This window comes from Prionailurus viverrinus, chromosome B1 (genome assembly GCF_022837055.1).
Source record: "Prionailurus viverrinus isolate Anna chromosome B1, UM_Priviv_1.0, whole genome shotgun sequence".
In the NCBI taxonomy this organism is placed as follows: domain Eukaryota; kingdom Metazoa; phylum Chordata; class Mammalia; order Carnivora; family Felidae; genus Prionailurus; species Prionailurus viverrinus.
In genome coordinates, this window is record NC_062564.1 from 73,279,858 (window position 1) to 73,295,926 (window position 16,069).

The following is a 16,069-nucleotide window of genomic DNA, read 5'->3' on the forward strand; positions in this document are numbered from 1 at the left end:
TGAAACAACAACATCAACTAAGCTGCTGCAGCTGGTGGCGAGTCACATTAAACCGTCATTTTTGGCAATAAACTTCATATTAAAAAATATAACTAACTAACTAAATAAATACCTTCATTTTTGGCCCATGTGGAAAAATCTGTGCTCAGTGTAATAGACAATTTGTCAGTTACATTGATTAGCTTTTTTTCTTGGTTCCTAAAATGCAGAGGAACTGGAAGTTGACGTCCCAAGTACATATATCCTTTCTAGTTTTTTTTTACATAATTTCAGTCTTAAATGTATAAGAAAATATATTATAGTTCTCATGCCACAGCATGGGATTAATAATTTCCAACCAGTTTTTTTTTTTAATTATCTTCATAAAAGTCATTAGTTAGTCTTTTTTGCAACTGTTTTGTATATTTTAACTTGTGGACACTTCCTTTGTATTATATTCAAAATTGTGATGTTTGAATGGGCAAGATCAGATATGTAGCATATCTTATCAAATGATCACTTAAGAAAGCTTACTTCTTTCTAAATAGATATTACACATCACCCAGGAATGGTCTCCGTGTTTCTGCTATTTGCACATTAGCTAAGAATTGACTATCAGATTGTCTACTTTAATGGTTTTCTTTTAATCTGTGGCTTTACTTTAAGCTCTAAGTATTCATTAGATCTTCTGTGAGTTTGTAAGGGGTTGAGCAAAGGTCTGAGGGATACTGCCCTTGGATTGGGCTCTTGCCATCTTCCCATCCTTGATTCGATGGACTTTTGCTATACTCAGCCTTGCTGCACAAGTTCTACTTCTGGGCACTTGAGTGGCTCAGTCAGTTAAATATCGGACTCAATTTCGGCTCAGGTCATGGTCTCAGGGTTTGTGAGTTCGAGTCCTGCATCGGGCTCTAAGCTGACAGCAGGGAGCCAGCTTGGTATTCAGTCTCCCTTTTTCTCAGCTCCTCCTCAGCTTGCTCTTTCTATCTCTTTCAAAATAAAAACAAACGTTAAAAATTTATTTTTAAATTCTACTTTCAAATATTTACCATGTGAAGTTTCTGCATGTGACTTTATTAGAAAATGGGTTCTATACAAAAAAGTGGGGGGAGGGTCATCCAAGATCTTGATAATCAGTGGATTTAGTCATCCACGATTTTTGAATTTATGAAAATCGTGCTTTCTGACAGGCTGGTGATTCTGGAATCAAAGGTGAATAAGAGCTCATGATTAGTAAAAGAGAAAGGTATATAAAACAGAAATTGCAGTTAAAGTGAGGCTTAAAAAATGAACAGTAAATCGTCAGATAGCGTTGGGAGAAAAATGCTATTAATAATGGCAGCATCATATAAAAGGGCCTGACCTTCTCTGGAATGGTGGAAAATTCACTGTGACGAGAATGTAGATGTGTAGTGAAGGGGGCAGGAGAAGGTGCTGGGACCAAGTAGCAAACCATTTTCACCCCAAATCAAGGAATTGGGATTTTAACATTTAGATTACACAAAGCTGACATTAAGCAGGGAGGTAACTTGGTCAGAATTTCCTATTTTAGGACACTCTATGTGATGGCAGAGTAACAGATAGAGTACAGGTAGGGGTGAGACAGAACCTATGGCAGGGAAACCAGGTAAAAGTTGAAATTGGATTTGATGAGGAATCAAAAGAAGGACAGCATTTCTGTGATAAAAAATTAATAACCTCTGCTTAGATGCAAAGGTTAAGAGGCTGAGCTATGGGACAATAAGTTTCTGTGACAATCAGTGGCAATGATGCTACGTTAGGGAAGGAGAGTCTAGGGGCATAGGGTTGCCCAGCGCAGTGAAATGATGGGAGAACAGAGGATAAAGGCAGTATTGAGTTGATATATACTCATTTCTTGGGAAGAAGTAGAAAGAACACAAAACTCACTTCTACTTTAGTTCCGGTGTTATCATGGAAAAAAACAAAGATCCAATTGATGTCGGTAGGCATAATTTCCAGGGACAATAGGCAACTGCTGCTTCCTACCCCACTCTTCCTCCCAAAAACCAATTGATGAATATCAGACCCTCATTGTCCTCTTGGGATCTTTGATCCCAAAGTCTAGCTAAGGGGCAGCGTAGTGGTTTTCCCATGGTGCAGAGTGAGATTTTGAATCTTCATGTGTTCAGTGCCAGTTTACTAGCTGCTCAAAGTTGTGATTGCTTCTCTTTTCTTCCAGGTTCAAAGCCTAACTCATTGATCATGTGGATTACAAAGTAAGAATAATTTATTTGCAACAATGACTGGTTTAACTAATAAGTCTTTTTGAAAGGTTTTTTTTTGTGACAGATCTTATATAAACAAATAGTATTAAAGTGAGCTTTTGAACATAACTTTTTAGTTTGCCTAATACCTTTTGTACAACAAGGATAGAAAATTCCTCTTCCTAATTTGAAACTTTCCGCAACTGAAATTGAAATTATGAACAGTGTTCACAATTACTGTTTTAGTTACTCCTCGGTGAGAAATACAAAGGAAGAATACAAAAATAACTCGTGTGCTATTTTTAATATCATTTAGCCTAAATACTTTTTCCCAAAAAGTCACACTCACGACCTTTTGATAGTTTTAGAGGGATATAATGTGTGAAAGCATATTCCAATGACATAATATACAAAAATGTTATTACATATAGAAGAATAAAAATCTATGTTTTGGGGGTTATTGCCGTGGGAAGAAGGGTCTGATCTTCATAGACATCTTCTTCATTGAATACCAGGACCCCTTCCAGTTCATCCATACAACTCCATCATCTGTGCCGTGTTTCGCCATGTCCCAGCTGTAATGTCCACCCCAGTAGTATCTGCCATTTGGATTGGCTGCGTGGCATCTATTATACCACCATCCGCCACCATCCTCTTTAGAACACTGCTTTTTGGGATCTGCAGTTATCCTGAAAGAAAATGTTTGGGGTTATTAGAACTGCAGGGCCGTCAAGTAAATTCTTTGCAAAGTGCCCTCAGAAGAGTGCTGCGTACAGGGATCCTTCAAGTTATACGCTGGTTCTGTAAGTAAAGTCACACTAGTACGCAAAATGTCTTCCCTGCCCTACAGCAAGAAAGGGAGAGAATTGGGCCTATGTGACAAGTCCATCTGTATTTGTTTCTTTAAACTGACATGACAGCTTTCAGCCGCCTCAGTGTTAGAGAACCCTGGAAAACAAAATGGAGGTTTCAATATACACTTGAGAATATATAGATATAGAAATTTATCTAAACGCTCACTACGTAAAGGGAATGTGCTCTCGTTCCAGTTCCATATTTTATAGTTGTATAACTTTCAGTCAATTACTTAATCTCTCTGCACTTCATCTGTAAAGTGAGAATAATAATAGCAACCTGATAGTGGGAATGTCTTAGAGTGATATATAAAGAGCTTCGTACGGTGGCTAACACACGGTAAGGGCCCAAGAAATGATAGCTATTAATAACATGAGCTATCATTAATGATTCTAATAACAACATCCATAGTGGCTTTTAAAGCAGGAGGGAAAAACACAATACATACCAGCCATCATTGTCCCTGTCGTACGTGCTGAAGTACATGCTGTTGTGAATGGTCATGGTCTGGTTCTCTCCCACCAGTTGAGAAGCTCCTTCTATGAGGGCATTGCCAGCTGTTCCCTTATATTTGTTCACTGAGAGCTGGTATTTGTTGGCCTCATTCTGTACGGTGAATCCTCCATAGAGTGCCTTCACCTTATCTCCTTTCCAGTCCTCCATTTCAATCAAAAGCTCTGTGGGACCCATGTTGGTAAGCTGGCTAATTTTATCATTTCCAAGCCAATACTCACCTAAAGGAAAAATAAAGTAAAGCCTCAATAGAAATAAAACGTTTGGAAATGAAAAACTGCCTTTCGGGGTGCCTGGGTGACTCAGTTGGTTAAGCGTCTGACTCTTGAATTAGGCTCAGGTTGTGAGATTGAGCCCCGGGTCAGGCAGGCTCTGGGCTCACAGTGGGGAGCCTGCTTGGAATTCTCTCTGCCTCTCTCTCTGCCCCTCCCTGACATGTGTGTGTGCGAGTGTGTGTGTATGGGTGCTTGTGCAGTCACACACACTCTCTCTCTTTGAAAATAAATAAACATTTAAAAAAAATAAAATAAAACCTTTTTCTTCCCTTATCTTTAACTTTCACATTCTTTTTGTAAACTCTTCTTAACCTCCTAAAACTCCTAAAAACTCCCAAAGACTCCCAAACTCCCCAAACTCCTAAAGACTCCCAAAGCCATGTTTTTTTTGTAATGAAAAAAAAATTTTTTTACCCAAGGATGATTTTATTTTGTACTCCCAGTTTTACCTGGTACACCACAGTACTTTTTCCCATCTGCATTAGTTGCAATATTTCCAAATCCTTGTTTATATGGATCCCATTTCCTGCCAAAGTCAACACTACCATCTTGACGATTCTGAATTACTGTCCATCCTTTGGTTGAAAGAAACAAAAATAGCATCTATTAACCGACAACAATCTCACTTTGAGGAGAATGTCTAAATTCCTCATCTATTTAATTTATTTTATGCCCAGCTATGTTTAGTGCTTCAAAATGTGTACAATAGGGAAATAAATATGAATGGAAAACTTAAAGTCTTTGGAGACTGCAAGTGCTTTATCTCACTCCAAATTGTGAATCATAGATATTTTATAACCTTTAAAATATCAGGATGAATTCCAAATCAAATGGATCATTGTTAGTTATGTCAAGCTAGGTTTTATTTCTTGGCATTCTATGACATCAAAATCATTACAGCATGATAGGTCAACCATCATCAAATACTTACCTCCATTCTCTGTGGTCATGTCACAGTATACTCTGTATGGTGTGATAGAACTGTGAGGCTGAATGAGATACATTTCAGATGTTTCACCTCCGTTCCTGATGATTTCCTCACATTCTGCAAACATAAGATAACATACTATATTCAGGGAACTACAACATTATTTCTTGGTCTTTAGTCATCAATTGTGTAAGATAACTGATTACATAAGTTACTGAGGAATGCTTTATTTCAGACATCTGAGAAGAAGTTGTAGAAATTGAATCATCCTTGAAACATCAGTTTTGAGTTCTAGGGAATGAGAAAAGCCCTTCTCCACCTTCTTTGTCCTAGGATATTCAGAGCCTTCCAGAACACATTGGTAAGGAGAAACACCCACATCCACCTACATTCTTCCATCTATCCAAGCAAGCACGTGCATTAGTCAAGTGGAGCTACCACCATCATTGCACTACAACCTGTTAATCAAAAATTGGCGAATACATTAGGCTATGTCTGAACACAGCATGGTAGGGATATCCTCATGATGTGCTCTAACGTCATTAGGATTTGTTGGGGAAAAGCCACTAAGCTTTTTAAAGTTACCTCATATTTTTAGAGTGTTTGTTCTTCTGGAACTTTCTAGAAATATGCTTATTAGTTAGTTACCTTTGCCAGACACCACAGGAATATTGCAACTGACTGTGCATGGGGTGCGGCAGTATTCCATCTGAGCTGAGACATCCGATTCTAATTTTTGTATTTTGCTTCTCAAGTTTTCCAGGATTGAACGGAGCACACGAAGGTTGATTGGGATATTGCTGTTCACAGTCTCATCTATATACAGTCGGTGCTTTTCCAGCTCTGAGGAGTACTCATTTATTGCATTTTCATTTTCTGGAAAAATGAAATTATGTAGGAATGATGAGCATTTTCTTCTGATAAAAAAGCTAGGTGTATTCATCCATACAGTTGTAATTTCAATTTTCTGAGAATAAACTAATAGCTGCAGAGAAATCATGATATGCAGTTGTACTTAGGGGAAATTATTTGGCCCATGACATACAGATTAACATAAAGTCTAGTTGCTGTATTAGTAATTTACCTTAGGTATAAGCTAAAGATTCTGCCTAATAATGAATCCAATAGGTTCTTTATTTCTTTGGTGAGGAAAAAAGGAGAAAGAAGTATTTAGACCTTCCATCTCAGAAGTTCAACATCCTATGGATTGGATACCCTTGATTTACTTATCCATCTCACAAAAGTACACTAGAGCCTTGAAATTTACAAGAGGAATGTCATGATACCTTTGAAAAATGCCCAAATTTAGATAAGCTACTCATTGAAATGCCTACGCCAGTCTTACTCACTAGCTTATTCCTACCACCCAGCCAAGAGCACTCAAGATTCAGATCTCAAGCACTCAAGAGCATTCAGATCTCAAGATTCAAAGAGCTGGTAGCATTACCTGCAACACAGTTGAGTATGCCATAGATTACCCTTTTGTATTCAAAACCTGAAGTATTAAATCTATAAGTGCTAAATTTTGCTCTGAATATTGCCTTCTGATTCACAGGTTTCTTCTAGAATAAAAATAAGGACTCACAGAGATTTTTTTTTTCTACACAAAATGATTCTAGCTGAGAATAAGTGCTGAATCATGCTTATATGACAAGTGGGAGGTAAAGGGGCCTAAGTGAGAACCGGAGGGTATTCAGGCTCATACTGAAAGCAGTAGACTGCTACTTAAGCTCATCTAGAAAGGTTCATCTTCTCAGAATCATGCATTCCCATGCAGTCAGACAAGTTCCAATTTTAGAGCAGAATCAAACATAAAACACAGGATACCTACCTTTTATTTGTTTCTGCCTGTTTTTCCACATGTCTTTTAGCAGTGTTATATACTGAAAGGTGCTAGAAGAGGACTGGGACACAGATTCCACATTATTATTTAACTCCTCTATACTTTTTCTGATTGGTCTTTCCTGTTTTACCAAAGTATCTTGCAACTGACATCCTGTAGGACACAACACTCCCTGCAAACAAAGAAAATGGCAGGCATTAGAGGATTCGGATTACAGGTATTTGTGAAAATACCACACAGTGAAAACGCAATAATATCACGAGCCAGTATAAAACCTTGCAATTTCATTTTCTGTTATGTAAGTCCAGAAATTCTAGAGTCATCATCATAGTCCTCTGAGGATTAAAATTAGTACTTACCACAGAAAAAATAAGTAGGGCTGTGAAAATGTTACCACTTGAACAAATGAGGTGGGCAAAACACAAAGCTAAAAACAACATCCATGTACCTCATTCACAATCTCAGGCTCAAACTAAAGAAGACTAGAAAGGAGCCCTTATCCCAAGGCCCAGTAAGTTTTGTAGTTATTTCCAAAATAAAGAAACAAAATAATGATAATAATGGGAGTCAAGGCAACATTAGGAAACCATAATGAACATAGGCTTTCTCTGCATGGGAGACCCATTCCGACAAGAAACACTGATGCACTCACCAGGTCTGGGTCAGCATGAAGACAGCCCCCAGCATCAGGGGCTTTTCTTTCTACTTTCTTTTGGCTGGCCACTGTTTTGGCTGGTCGAGCCCGATAGCCACCTCCACTAACGGGTGGTGGGACAGGTCTCAGGCTGGGAGCCTCTTCCCTCTTCTTGTCGAGGGGCCGATGACCACGGGCATCCACAACACCCTTGGGGAACCAGGCAGAAATAAATGTAAAGTGTTATCAAAGATTTGAGATGTAACGATTCCAATACTCTCATTTCATAAATTAGGTTATCACATAATTAATGGTTTCTTTAAGGCCCATCAACTGGTTAGTCGTTGGTCTCTTCAGTAACAATAGAAAAACTGCGTGAAAAGTATACCTGAGGGAGTTTTTAAAAAGAGGTCTTAAAATAAAGCTGCATCAGATTATGAAGAGCGATGACATCAGATTCCTGAAACCTATACACTGGAATACATAAAATAGTAAGAAATCTACACTGTCAGGAGGAATTTTCTCAAGCTATTTGGATTACTAAATTCCTGTAATTATTGTTAATTATTTTCCCACTTTCAATTTTTATGAATTAGACGATCAATTTACCTAAATCTTATATAACAATATTTAAGAGGTAATACAGATTTTTTAAAAAAGTGAAATTTATTTTGGATTTATTTGTAATCAGACAATCTTTGAGGCTAACGTGTTTGAAGAGGACTAAGGTCTTCTGGAGCCACACTGCTGGGGTTCAAATCTTGACCCTACCACTCACTAGCTATCCAATCTTGGGCAAGTTATTTTTTCTGTGCTCTAGTTTCCTTATCTGTAACATAGGGATAATAAGAGTATCTGCTGTCTAAGATGATTGTAAAGATTAAATGACATTGCATCTCACACCCTCCAAAGAGTTCCTGACACATAGTAAGTACTCATTATTTCTACTGCAAACACACAGCAGATACTATAGTTTAAATGGCTTTTCCTATACTAATTCCAATCCTAACCTTATCTTATATCAACAAAATTATTTCTTATACCATTCTCATGAAATTCCTACATGATTTGCTTATCAAACACCATAATTTTCTCATATTTAACATAATTCTCAAGGCATGAGACTAAAATTATTTGCTAACTTAAAGAATATTACCTTAAAACATAATGAGGTGGAAAATATGCAATGCAATATAAAAGTGTTTGCTTGGATTAACTAAATTGTCATGTGGTCTTTGTCAGCAATTATACTTTGGGGGGCTTAATTACAAATTAACAAATGACTATATTTGATGAAAAGACTAAGCTCTCCAGCTATTCAGTGAGCCTAGAAGTCATGCAATGACTCTATTTTGAATTTTGCTGTCATTTATTCATTAAGTTACAATAGCACTTAACATTTAGTGAGAGTGTGCTAGGCTTTAAACCCAGGCAAGTTGGCTCCGAATTCCCCTGCATAATCATCACAGGTATCTGAGTATGTGTAATTGCAATACAAATAATAACATGTGAGGATTTGGGGAAAATATACGTATTTCATGAGGTCCCAGAGCTGGTCTGTTCTACCAGGAATATTATGAAATGTGATTCACCTGTTTATTACAAATCAAATTACAACAGAAGAAAAATATTTTCTTTCTATTTCAGGGTGCCATTGGAGAGAGAGCATTGACCATCTAGCTTTACTAGAGAAAAGGAATTAAAAATATTTAAAGAAATTATATGGATATCGGGGTTCATGAAGATCACTCAGTGAAATAACTGAAACTAGAAAATCCACTTTGGAGCTTAAACTAGTAAACTATCTCTGTAAGGATTAGCTGATGAGTAGAAATGTAAAAGTGCTTAGCTAGGTATTACAAAAGTTTACTCTTATACATTCTTTCCATGCTTCTTAGCTAATGCAATTAACCAGACAAGTATCTCTTTATCTGTATACTTTGATAATTAAAACAACTGAGGTTCCCCTCAAATTCAACAAATGTTGCAAACAAATCCCTTCCTTGAAGTTTACTCTTATTTTTAGTGTGACATACTATGTTGTGCGCAAGAAATTTGATCATAATTCATTTGAGAATACAATTAAAATTCTTTAAGTAGTTATCTCCCTAAATGCATTTCTGTATATCTGTTATCTTCAAACCAAGAGAAAGAAAACAGCAGAGATAGTAGTTAAAGAAAAACTGTTCTACGAATGAATAAATTATACTGAGCTACGTGTTTCATAAATATTAGTAATAACAATAAATACTACTTATGACTTAGATTTGCACACTTGAAAAAAACAATCATTTCATTTTCTATCACTGTATTTGGTCTATTCTGCGTTTAGATTCATTTATAATTTTCATTCAGAAGTTGCCAGTAATTTCAGGAGCTATATATTACTTTCCTTCACCAAAGAGTAAGCTACCACAGCTTTTTTCTTTTAAAATACTGCTTTTTCATTTTTTTATAGTCTTCAAAATTCTTAGATTTGTCCTCATAATTGTAATAATTTGTTGCTGGAACTAAATGAAAATCACAGTACTCAGGATAACAAGGAGAAAAACAATCTTACCACAGCTCTGTCTTCTTCTCCCTGGGAGAATATAGATAAACAAGAAAACAAGAAATCATTATTTTGTTTTTATATAAGAAATACTATGTAACATTCTTTAAATAAAATGGGTCCCACTTCAATTTCATAACTAAAATCAATGTTAATTTCATTAAGATAAATATTCACATACGATTATGTTGTTATATTTTATATTAATAACATTAGTAATATAATAATTTTTAAATAGTCACCTCATCATAGTCATCAATAGCTTGTGACTTAATAATAAAAGCACACAGTAGTAGCAGTATTAGATTCTTCATGGTTTTAAACTTTTAGAAGCTCCAAGAAATTGTCCCTTACTTATGGACTTAACTGGGAGATCTTCAATCCTATATATAGCTGAAGCCTTTGTTAGGTAGGACTTTAGAAATGGTTACCCTCCTTAGTTAATATTTAATTTGTTGGTTCACCTGTTGGCTGAACCATTTTATCACTTAAGCAACATCTTCCCAGCAAGACTTATTTACTTGTCATAAAACTATTCTCTGTAGGCTGAATTTAGAAACACCAGGGTATTTCAATTCATTTAATTGGACAATACGAGGGAAAATTAGGGCATTCCTGAAAGAGATGTGTATCACCTTTCCTGTAAATTAATGTGCATGCTGCAGAGGCTCACAAAGAATGTGTGAAGAAATAAGTATTTTTAATCCAACCAAAAAATTTGGGCCTACCCGCAAGGAATCCACTAAAACTGTGACTTCTCTAAAAGTATACAAATGTTTATGCTTTGAAGCAATCACGTAATTGAGTTTTAAAAGAGACCAATAAATTAAGAATAATAGTATATCACCATGTGTTTATCCTTTCTTTGAGACATTAATCAGATTAGGAATATTAGAACTCATGCCTTATGCTCTGATAAACAAATATCAAAAAGAAAATACCATCTTCTCTTTTTGCTCTCCCCTCTTTCCACATTTTTTCCTTTATTAATATAAATTAAAATGTTCACAAAATTCAAAACACTGTTAAAATAATTAACAAAGATTACTAAACCAAAGCATTATTATTGTGATTGGATACATAATTAACAGTTTATTTTTTATATTACATTATATATATTTTATAGTATATTATATTGTTTATAAAAACAATGTTATTTTACCATTAGTGAAGGCTTCATACATCTATTTCAAATAGCGGCCCAAATAATAAATGTGGTCCATTTGCTTTCATTATTTTCTGTAAGCCACCAAATCCATGTCTCTTATCTTTCTATTTATTTGTTGCAATCAGGATTAGCAATTCTTACAAGAATCAGTGGGGAACTCAAAGTCAAGAACACAAATCCCAGCAAATGTGTTGCTTTTTGGCATTTTCTGTGTGTGTGTGTGGGGGGGAGGGGGTATGGAAAGTGAGACATTCTCAAGATATCTGAAAAATAATTTTATTTGAAAGATAGCAGGTTATCCAGGTTTGGATCAGGAGAGTATATTTTTGGTGAAGTATAGTTGACATAAAATATTATATTAGTTTCAGGTGTACGACATAGTGATTCTATAATTCTGTACCTTAGGAAATACCACGGTAATCACCTGTCACCATAGGCATTATTACAATATTACTGACTCTATTCCCTATGCTGTACTTTTCATCCTCATGACTTATTTAGTTTATAATGCAAGTTTAGGGAATCCTGGGTGGCTCAGTTGGTTAAGTGTCCAACTTCGGCTCAGGTCATGATCTCATGATTCATGAGTTCAAGCCCTGTGTTGGGGTCTGTGCTGACAGCTCAGAGACTGGAGCTTGCCTCAGATTCTGTGTCTCCCTCTCTGTCTGCCCCTCCCCCACTCATTCTGTCTGTCTCTCTCTGAAAAATAAATAAACATTAAAAAAATTATAATGCAAGTTTGTACCTCTTAATTCCTTACCTATAAACCATGCTTGGAAGCAGATTCTTGATAATGGCTAGAGACTCACTAAATTATTTTATTCTCTTGGTTACATTCCCATAGGTTACATTCCCAAATTTCTTTTAACTCAAATTTATGAAGCTCGGTATTGAGTTTAAATTAAGTAAACTACTTCACTGGATTTTTTCAAATTTGTGTCCCATTTACTAGTACTGAGTAAGTACTGTATTTTAAGACTAGCTTAGTTTTAATTTTTCTTAGAAAAATACACATCTAACCATAAAAGCAAATATATGCATGTATTCATTAAAATAATATGCAAGAACATTTGTCTTCAAAATGTAACTGAGAAAACTCTCATTTTAATAATCTGGACAGGGTCTTATGTTCATGATGTCAGATCCTTGCTGATTTGAAACGACTATCTGATAGGAAGACTAAAACAATTTTTTTTCTTTTGACGTAACATTATCATATTATTACTTCATTTTCAAGCACCGAAACTAGTGACAGAACCATTATTTTTCAGAAGCTTATTAATTTTTAAGTTTCTTCTGGCATATAATAGAATCGTGTACAACATTAAAATGAAAAGTCCTTTAAATTCCCACTTGTTTTTCCTCTGGTATTCTTGCCCTCAGCAACAGGAGGTGGAGGATGAAAACTACTAGAACATATGTTCTATAATAGTAGAGACTTAACATTCATTCCACAAATAGATCTTGGGAGCTTCCTATGCGACAGGCAGTATGCTAGAGACACATTTGTGAGCAAGATAAACAAATTCAATAAAAATTTGTAGAATGAATGACTGAACTAGCATTCACTGAAACATGCCTCAGAAGCCAAGTCCTGATAATCATTTATCTTACGTAATTCTTGAAGCCACTAAGTTCTATAGATGATGAAACTGAGGTTCAGAGAGATTAAGTTAACACCCAAGGCATACAGGTAGTAAATACCGTACCAGGACTTGACCCAAGTTCGTCTGATGCTATAGACCATGCTCTGGCCCATTATACTACATGGCCCAACGAACTATAAACATTATAAAGAATTTACCAGTAGCTTTTTTGGTTGGTTTGTTCTTGTTTTGGCCAGCTCATTGTCTCGGGACTATAAGGTCTCAGACTAGCACACTCACACTTAGTCTTTATTTTCACCCTCAAGTATGGGTGTGGATGTGGATATTCGTGTTGGTATGAGAGGTATGACCAATGCAGTGATAATAACTATGAGACTTTTAAAAATTCTAGTTCTTGTTAGATATTTTTCCTATTGAGTTATGTACAGTTACTCTAACACTCTAAAGTGCCTGATATTACAAAGTAAATTACCATATTTTCAAAGAGAAGAAATAGTTTTGCAGACATTCTGCTTATAAAAATACTTAAAGTTTTAAGAGTGTTGATGCCATTGGTGGAAGAGGAAGGGAGTACAATTTGTTCAGTTATATTTTCAGGTCAATAGTACTGTGTTCTTCCTATTAGCTGATACCATTACATAAGTCAAGGACAGTAAATCAGTGACAGAGAATACAGATAATCTGTCCTGCCCAGCAAGCAGCTCTCTGGCATGAAGGGCTGACTTGTGGACACTGATTGTCAAAATACTTGTCGTTGATACCTTTCCAATTCATGTCAGGCCCCATCTACAGAACACAAGGCAATTTGTGTTTATCAAATATTTATAGAGCACCTACTGTGCGGCAAGTAGCTTTCTGGGGGGCAAGGATATTTTGGTGGATGAGATAGACAAATGCCCTCTAATCATGAAGCTACAGTCGAAGACAGAAAATGAGAACTACTTGTAATAACATGTACTGAACCTAAGTCAGGGTAAGATGAGGTTTGGGGAATTGTAACTTAGGGACCTAACCTCCTTCAGAGGGAAAAGGGATTCGAAAGGAAAAGTCTTCTTGGTTTGAAACCTGTTGTTTGAATGACTGTATGGTTTATATCGCACAGCTCGCACATGGCAGGTACTTTATAAATAACTGTGGAACAAATTTATGAATGTATGAATGAACAAATGATTAAATGAATGAAAGGAGATACTGATTACCTTTGTCTAAATAGGCATGGCATTTGAGAAACTATACCAAATCGCTGTTAGTCTCTGTATTTTTCTTTTCTTATCCTGAACTACAGTTTGAGAACCACTATTCAAGAAGAAATTAATAAACAAGAGCTGGAGGTTAACTTAGACCAGAGCTTTGATGGGCAAGCTTGAGACCAGTATGCCAATGACAGTTGTAATTGGTCAGCCATTTGCAATGGGAAAGCACATTGCAGGGAAGAAGCGTAGGGGCTAGCTCTGTGTCTTATGGAGAGTCTTTCTATTGACTTGGAAGAAGTCAGTTTGCTTTTCTGATGGAAGCTGATAAAGAGCATGGCAAGAGGCGAAAACAGGACATTTTCTTCTTTAACACAGTGCCAATAAGAAAAGCTAGAGAAAAGACGGAGATGCTCTTCTGCTCCTGTCACGTTTAGACTCAAAACCACAAGGCTGTAACGGACACCTGTTAGACTGATGCTCCCTTCTCCTGGAATGACCCTTAAAACATAGGGCTCCAGTGGTCCTTATAGTATAGTGATGCTCTGATCCCCCAGCCACAGATGGTTGAGCTGGTGGTGGACTCCTTCTCTGAGCTAGCCCTATCAGCTTCTCTCCTCCAATGTAATATTTTCAGAGGAAATAAGCAAAGAATCAGGTTGACTGACCTGGTGTCACATTCATAGCATTCTGGAAAGAGAAGGCCTGCCAACGTTGGCAGCAGACATGACCAAAACCTCTAAACTTGCTCATTTGATTATTCTGTCAAATGTGTGAGACACCTGATGTCCTTCTAACAGTACCCACTCCCCTGTTACCTTTTGGTAAGTTAGGCTGAGATGGCTCCTGGAGTTTGCTGAGCTAATCCAAAGGGAAACTTAAGAGCAAATTTTTAGAAATCAGACTATTTTTTAAGCATAAATTTCACATTAGAAGGAAAACTGTGTTTTCAAACAATGCAATAAATCACTAAAGGTTTTTATACTTTAAGTGTATAGTACCAGCAATAAAATCTGTAGAAAATAAAAGTTTTTATTTTATTTCAGAGTATTTTAGGAACATTCATTTAAAAATATTTCACTATTTAATAACTATTTCTTGAATTAAAAATATTTTCAATAAAATGTGCTCAGGATTAGATTAATGGCATAACAGACATTTATGATTTTGACTTTTCCAATCCAAGAATAACTGTGCATTTTCATCGATTCAAGTCTTTTTGGAGGGATGTGTCCCTTAAATATTTTCCTAGGTCTTAAACATTTTGCATTTATTGCTGTCATATATAAGATCATTTCTCCCATTATATTTTTTAACTGCATATATGAAAGATGCTGATTTTTTCCATTAAGATTTTTTTTTAAGTAATTTCCACACCCAACGTGGGACTCAAACTTACCCTGAGATCATGAGTCGCATGCTCTACCGACTGAGCCAGCCAGGCGCCCTGGAAGCTATTGAGTTTTAAATATTGTTTTGTACTCAGCTCTCTTACTGAATTCTCTTATTTTTCTAATAGTTTTTCCAATTGAGGGAGAGAAGAAGAGCAGGGGAGGGGTAGTGAGACAGAGGGAGACAGAGAATCCCAAGCAGTCTCCATACTGTCACTGCAGAACCTGACACAGTGCTGGAACTCACAAACCATGAAATCATGACCTGAATTGAAACCAAGAACTGGGTGCTTAACTGACCGAGCCACCCAGGCGGCCCTCAAAGAGCATCTTGTAATTTAATGTCAGAAATAACTTTTATATAACCTGGATAAAATGTGGCATTAACTTACCTAAATATATTGGAGAATAATTCATTTTCATAAAATTTACAATGAACAGAAATACAGACTGTCCTGACACAAGCAATTCTCTGCCTTACACACAAAAGAAGGCTAAGATTAAATTAATTGTTGTTGTAATAGTAGAATTTTTTCAGGAGTGAGCACGTAATACAGACTCAATACCTGCAACTCACATCAAAATTAAGGTCTCAGTGCCTTCCATCCCCACATGTAAGTGTCTAAATCTTAACACCTCACTTATTCAATCTTTCAACAAATTTTGAAGGCCTACCAATTGCAAGTTATCCAGATACTGGGTGTGTGATGTGGATATCACACTATACTCACCCCATACGTCTATTGGGGAACACAGATAATTAAACAAATATTACCATCAAACATGGTAGTATATGAACTCAGCTAAGAAAACTGGAAATGTCACATTGCTGTTTTTTCTGTGTCAGCATAAACACTGACACATTTTTGCAAAATAGAAACACACAAAAAAGTAAATTATGAGTCATTAT

The 16,069-nt window shown here is 36.2% G+C and overlaps 1 protein-coding gene across 1 annotated transcript; it reads right to left on the reverse strand.

The window, feature by feature from the left end:
• Nucleotides 1-2,661: 2,661 nt before the first annotated feature.
• FGB (fibrinogen beta chain) lies at nucleotides 2,662-10,141 on the reverse strand. The gene is made up of 8 exons (XM_047856661.1): nucleotides 10,046-10,141; nucleotides 7,271-7,462; nucleotides 6,607-6,790; nucleotides 5,424-5,651; nucleotides 4,779-4,892; nucleotides 4,297-4,422; nucleotides 3,508-3,793; nucleotides 2,662-2,893 (listed from the first exon to the last, which is right to left on the reverse strand). The coding sequence occupies exons 1-8, from the start codon at nucleotides 10,115-10,117 to the stop codon at nucleotides 2,662-2,664; spliced, it is 1,434 nt and encodes a 477-aa protein (XP_047712617.1). The 5' UTR covers nucleotides 10,118-10,141.
• Between the last annotated feature and the right edge of the window lie 5,928 nt (nucleotides 10,142-16,069).

What these genes read in the sequence shown, in the direction of transcription:
- FGB (XM_047856661.1), bottom strand. Translation starts at nt 10,117, where the DNA reads ATGAAGAATCTAATACTGCTACTACTGTGTGCTTTTATTATTAAGTCA. An exon ending in CAGGCAGAAACAAATAAAAG is followed by an intron (nt 5,652 to 6,606) that starts GTAGGTATCCTG and finishes TCATTTTTCCAG; the next exon opens with AAAATGAAAATGCAATAAAT. An exon ending in CATGACCACAGAGAATGGAG is followed by an intron (nt 4,423 to 4,778) that starts GTAAGTATTTGA and finishes TTTCAACCAAAG; the next exon opens with GATGGACAGTAATTCAGAAT.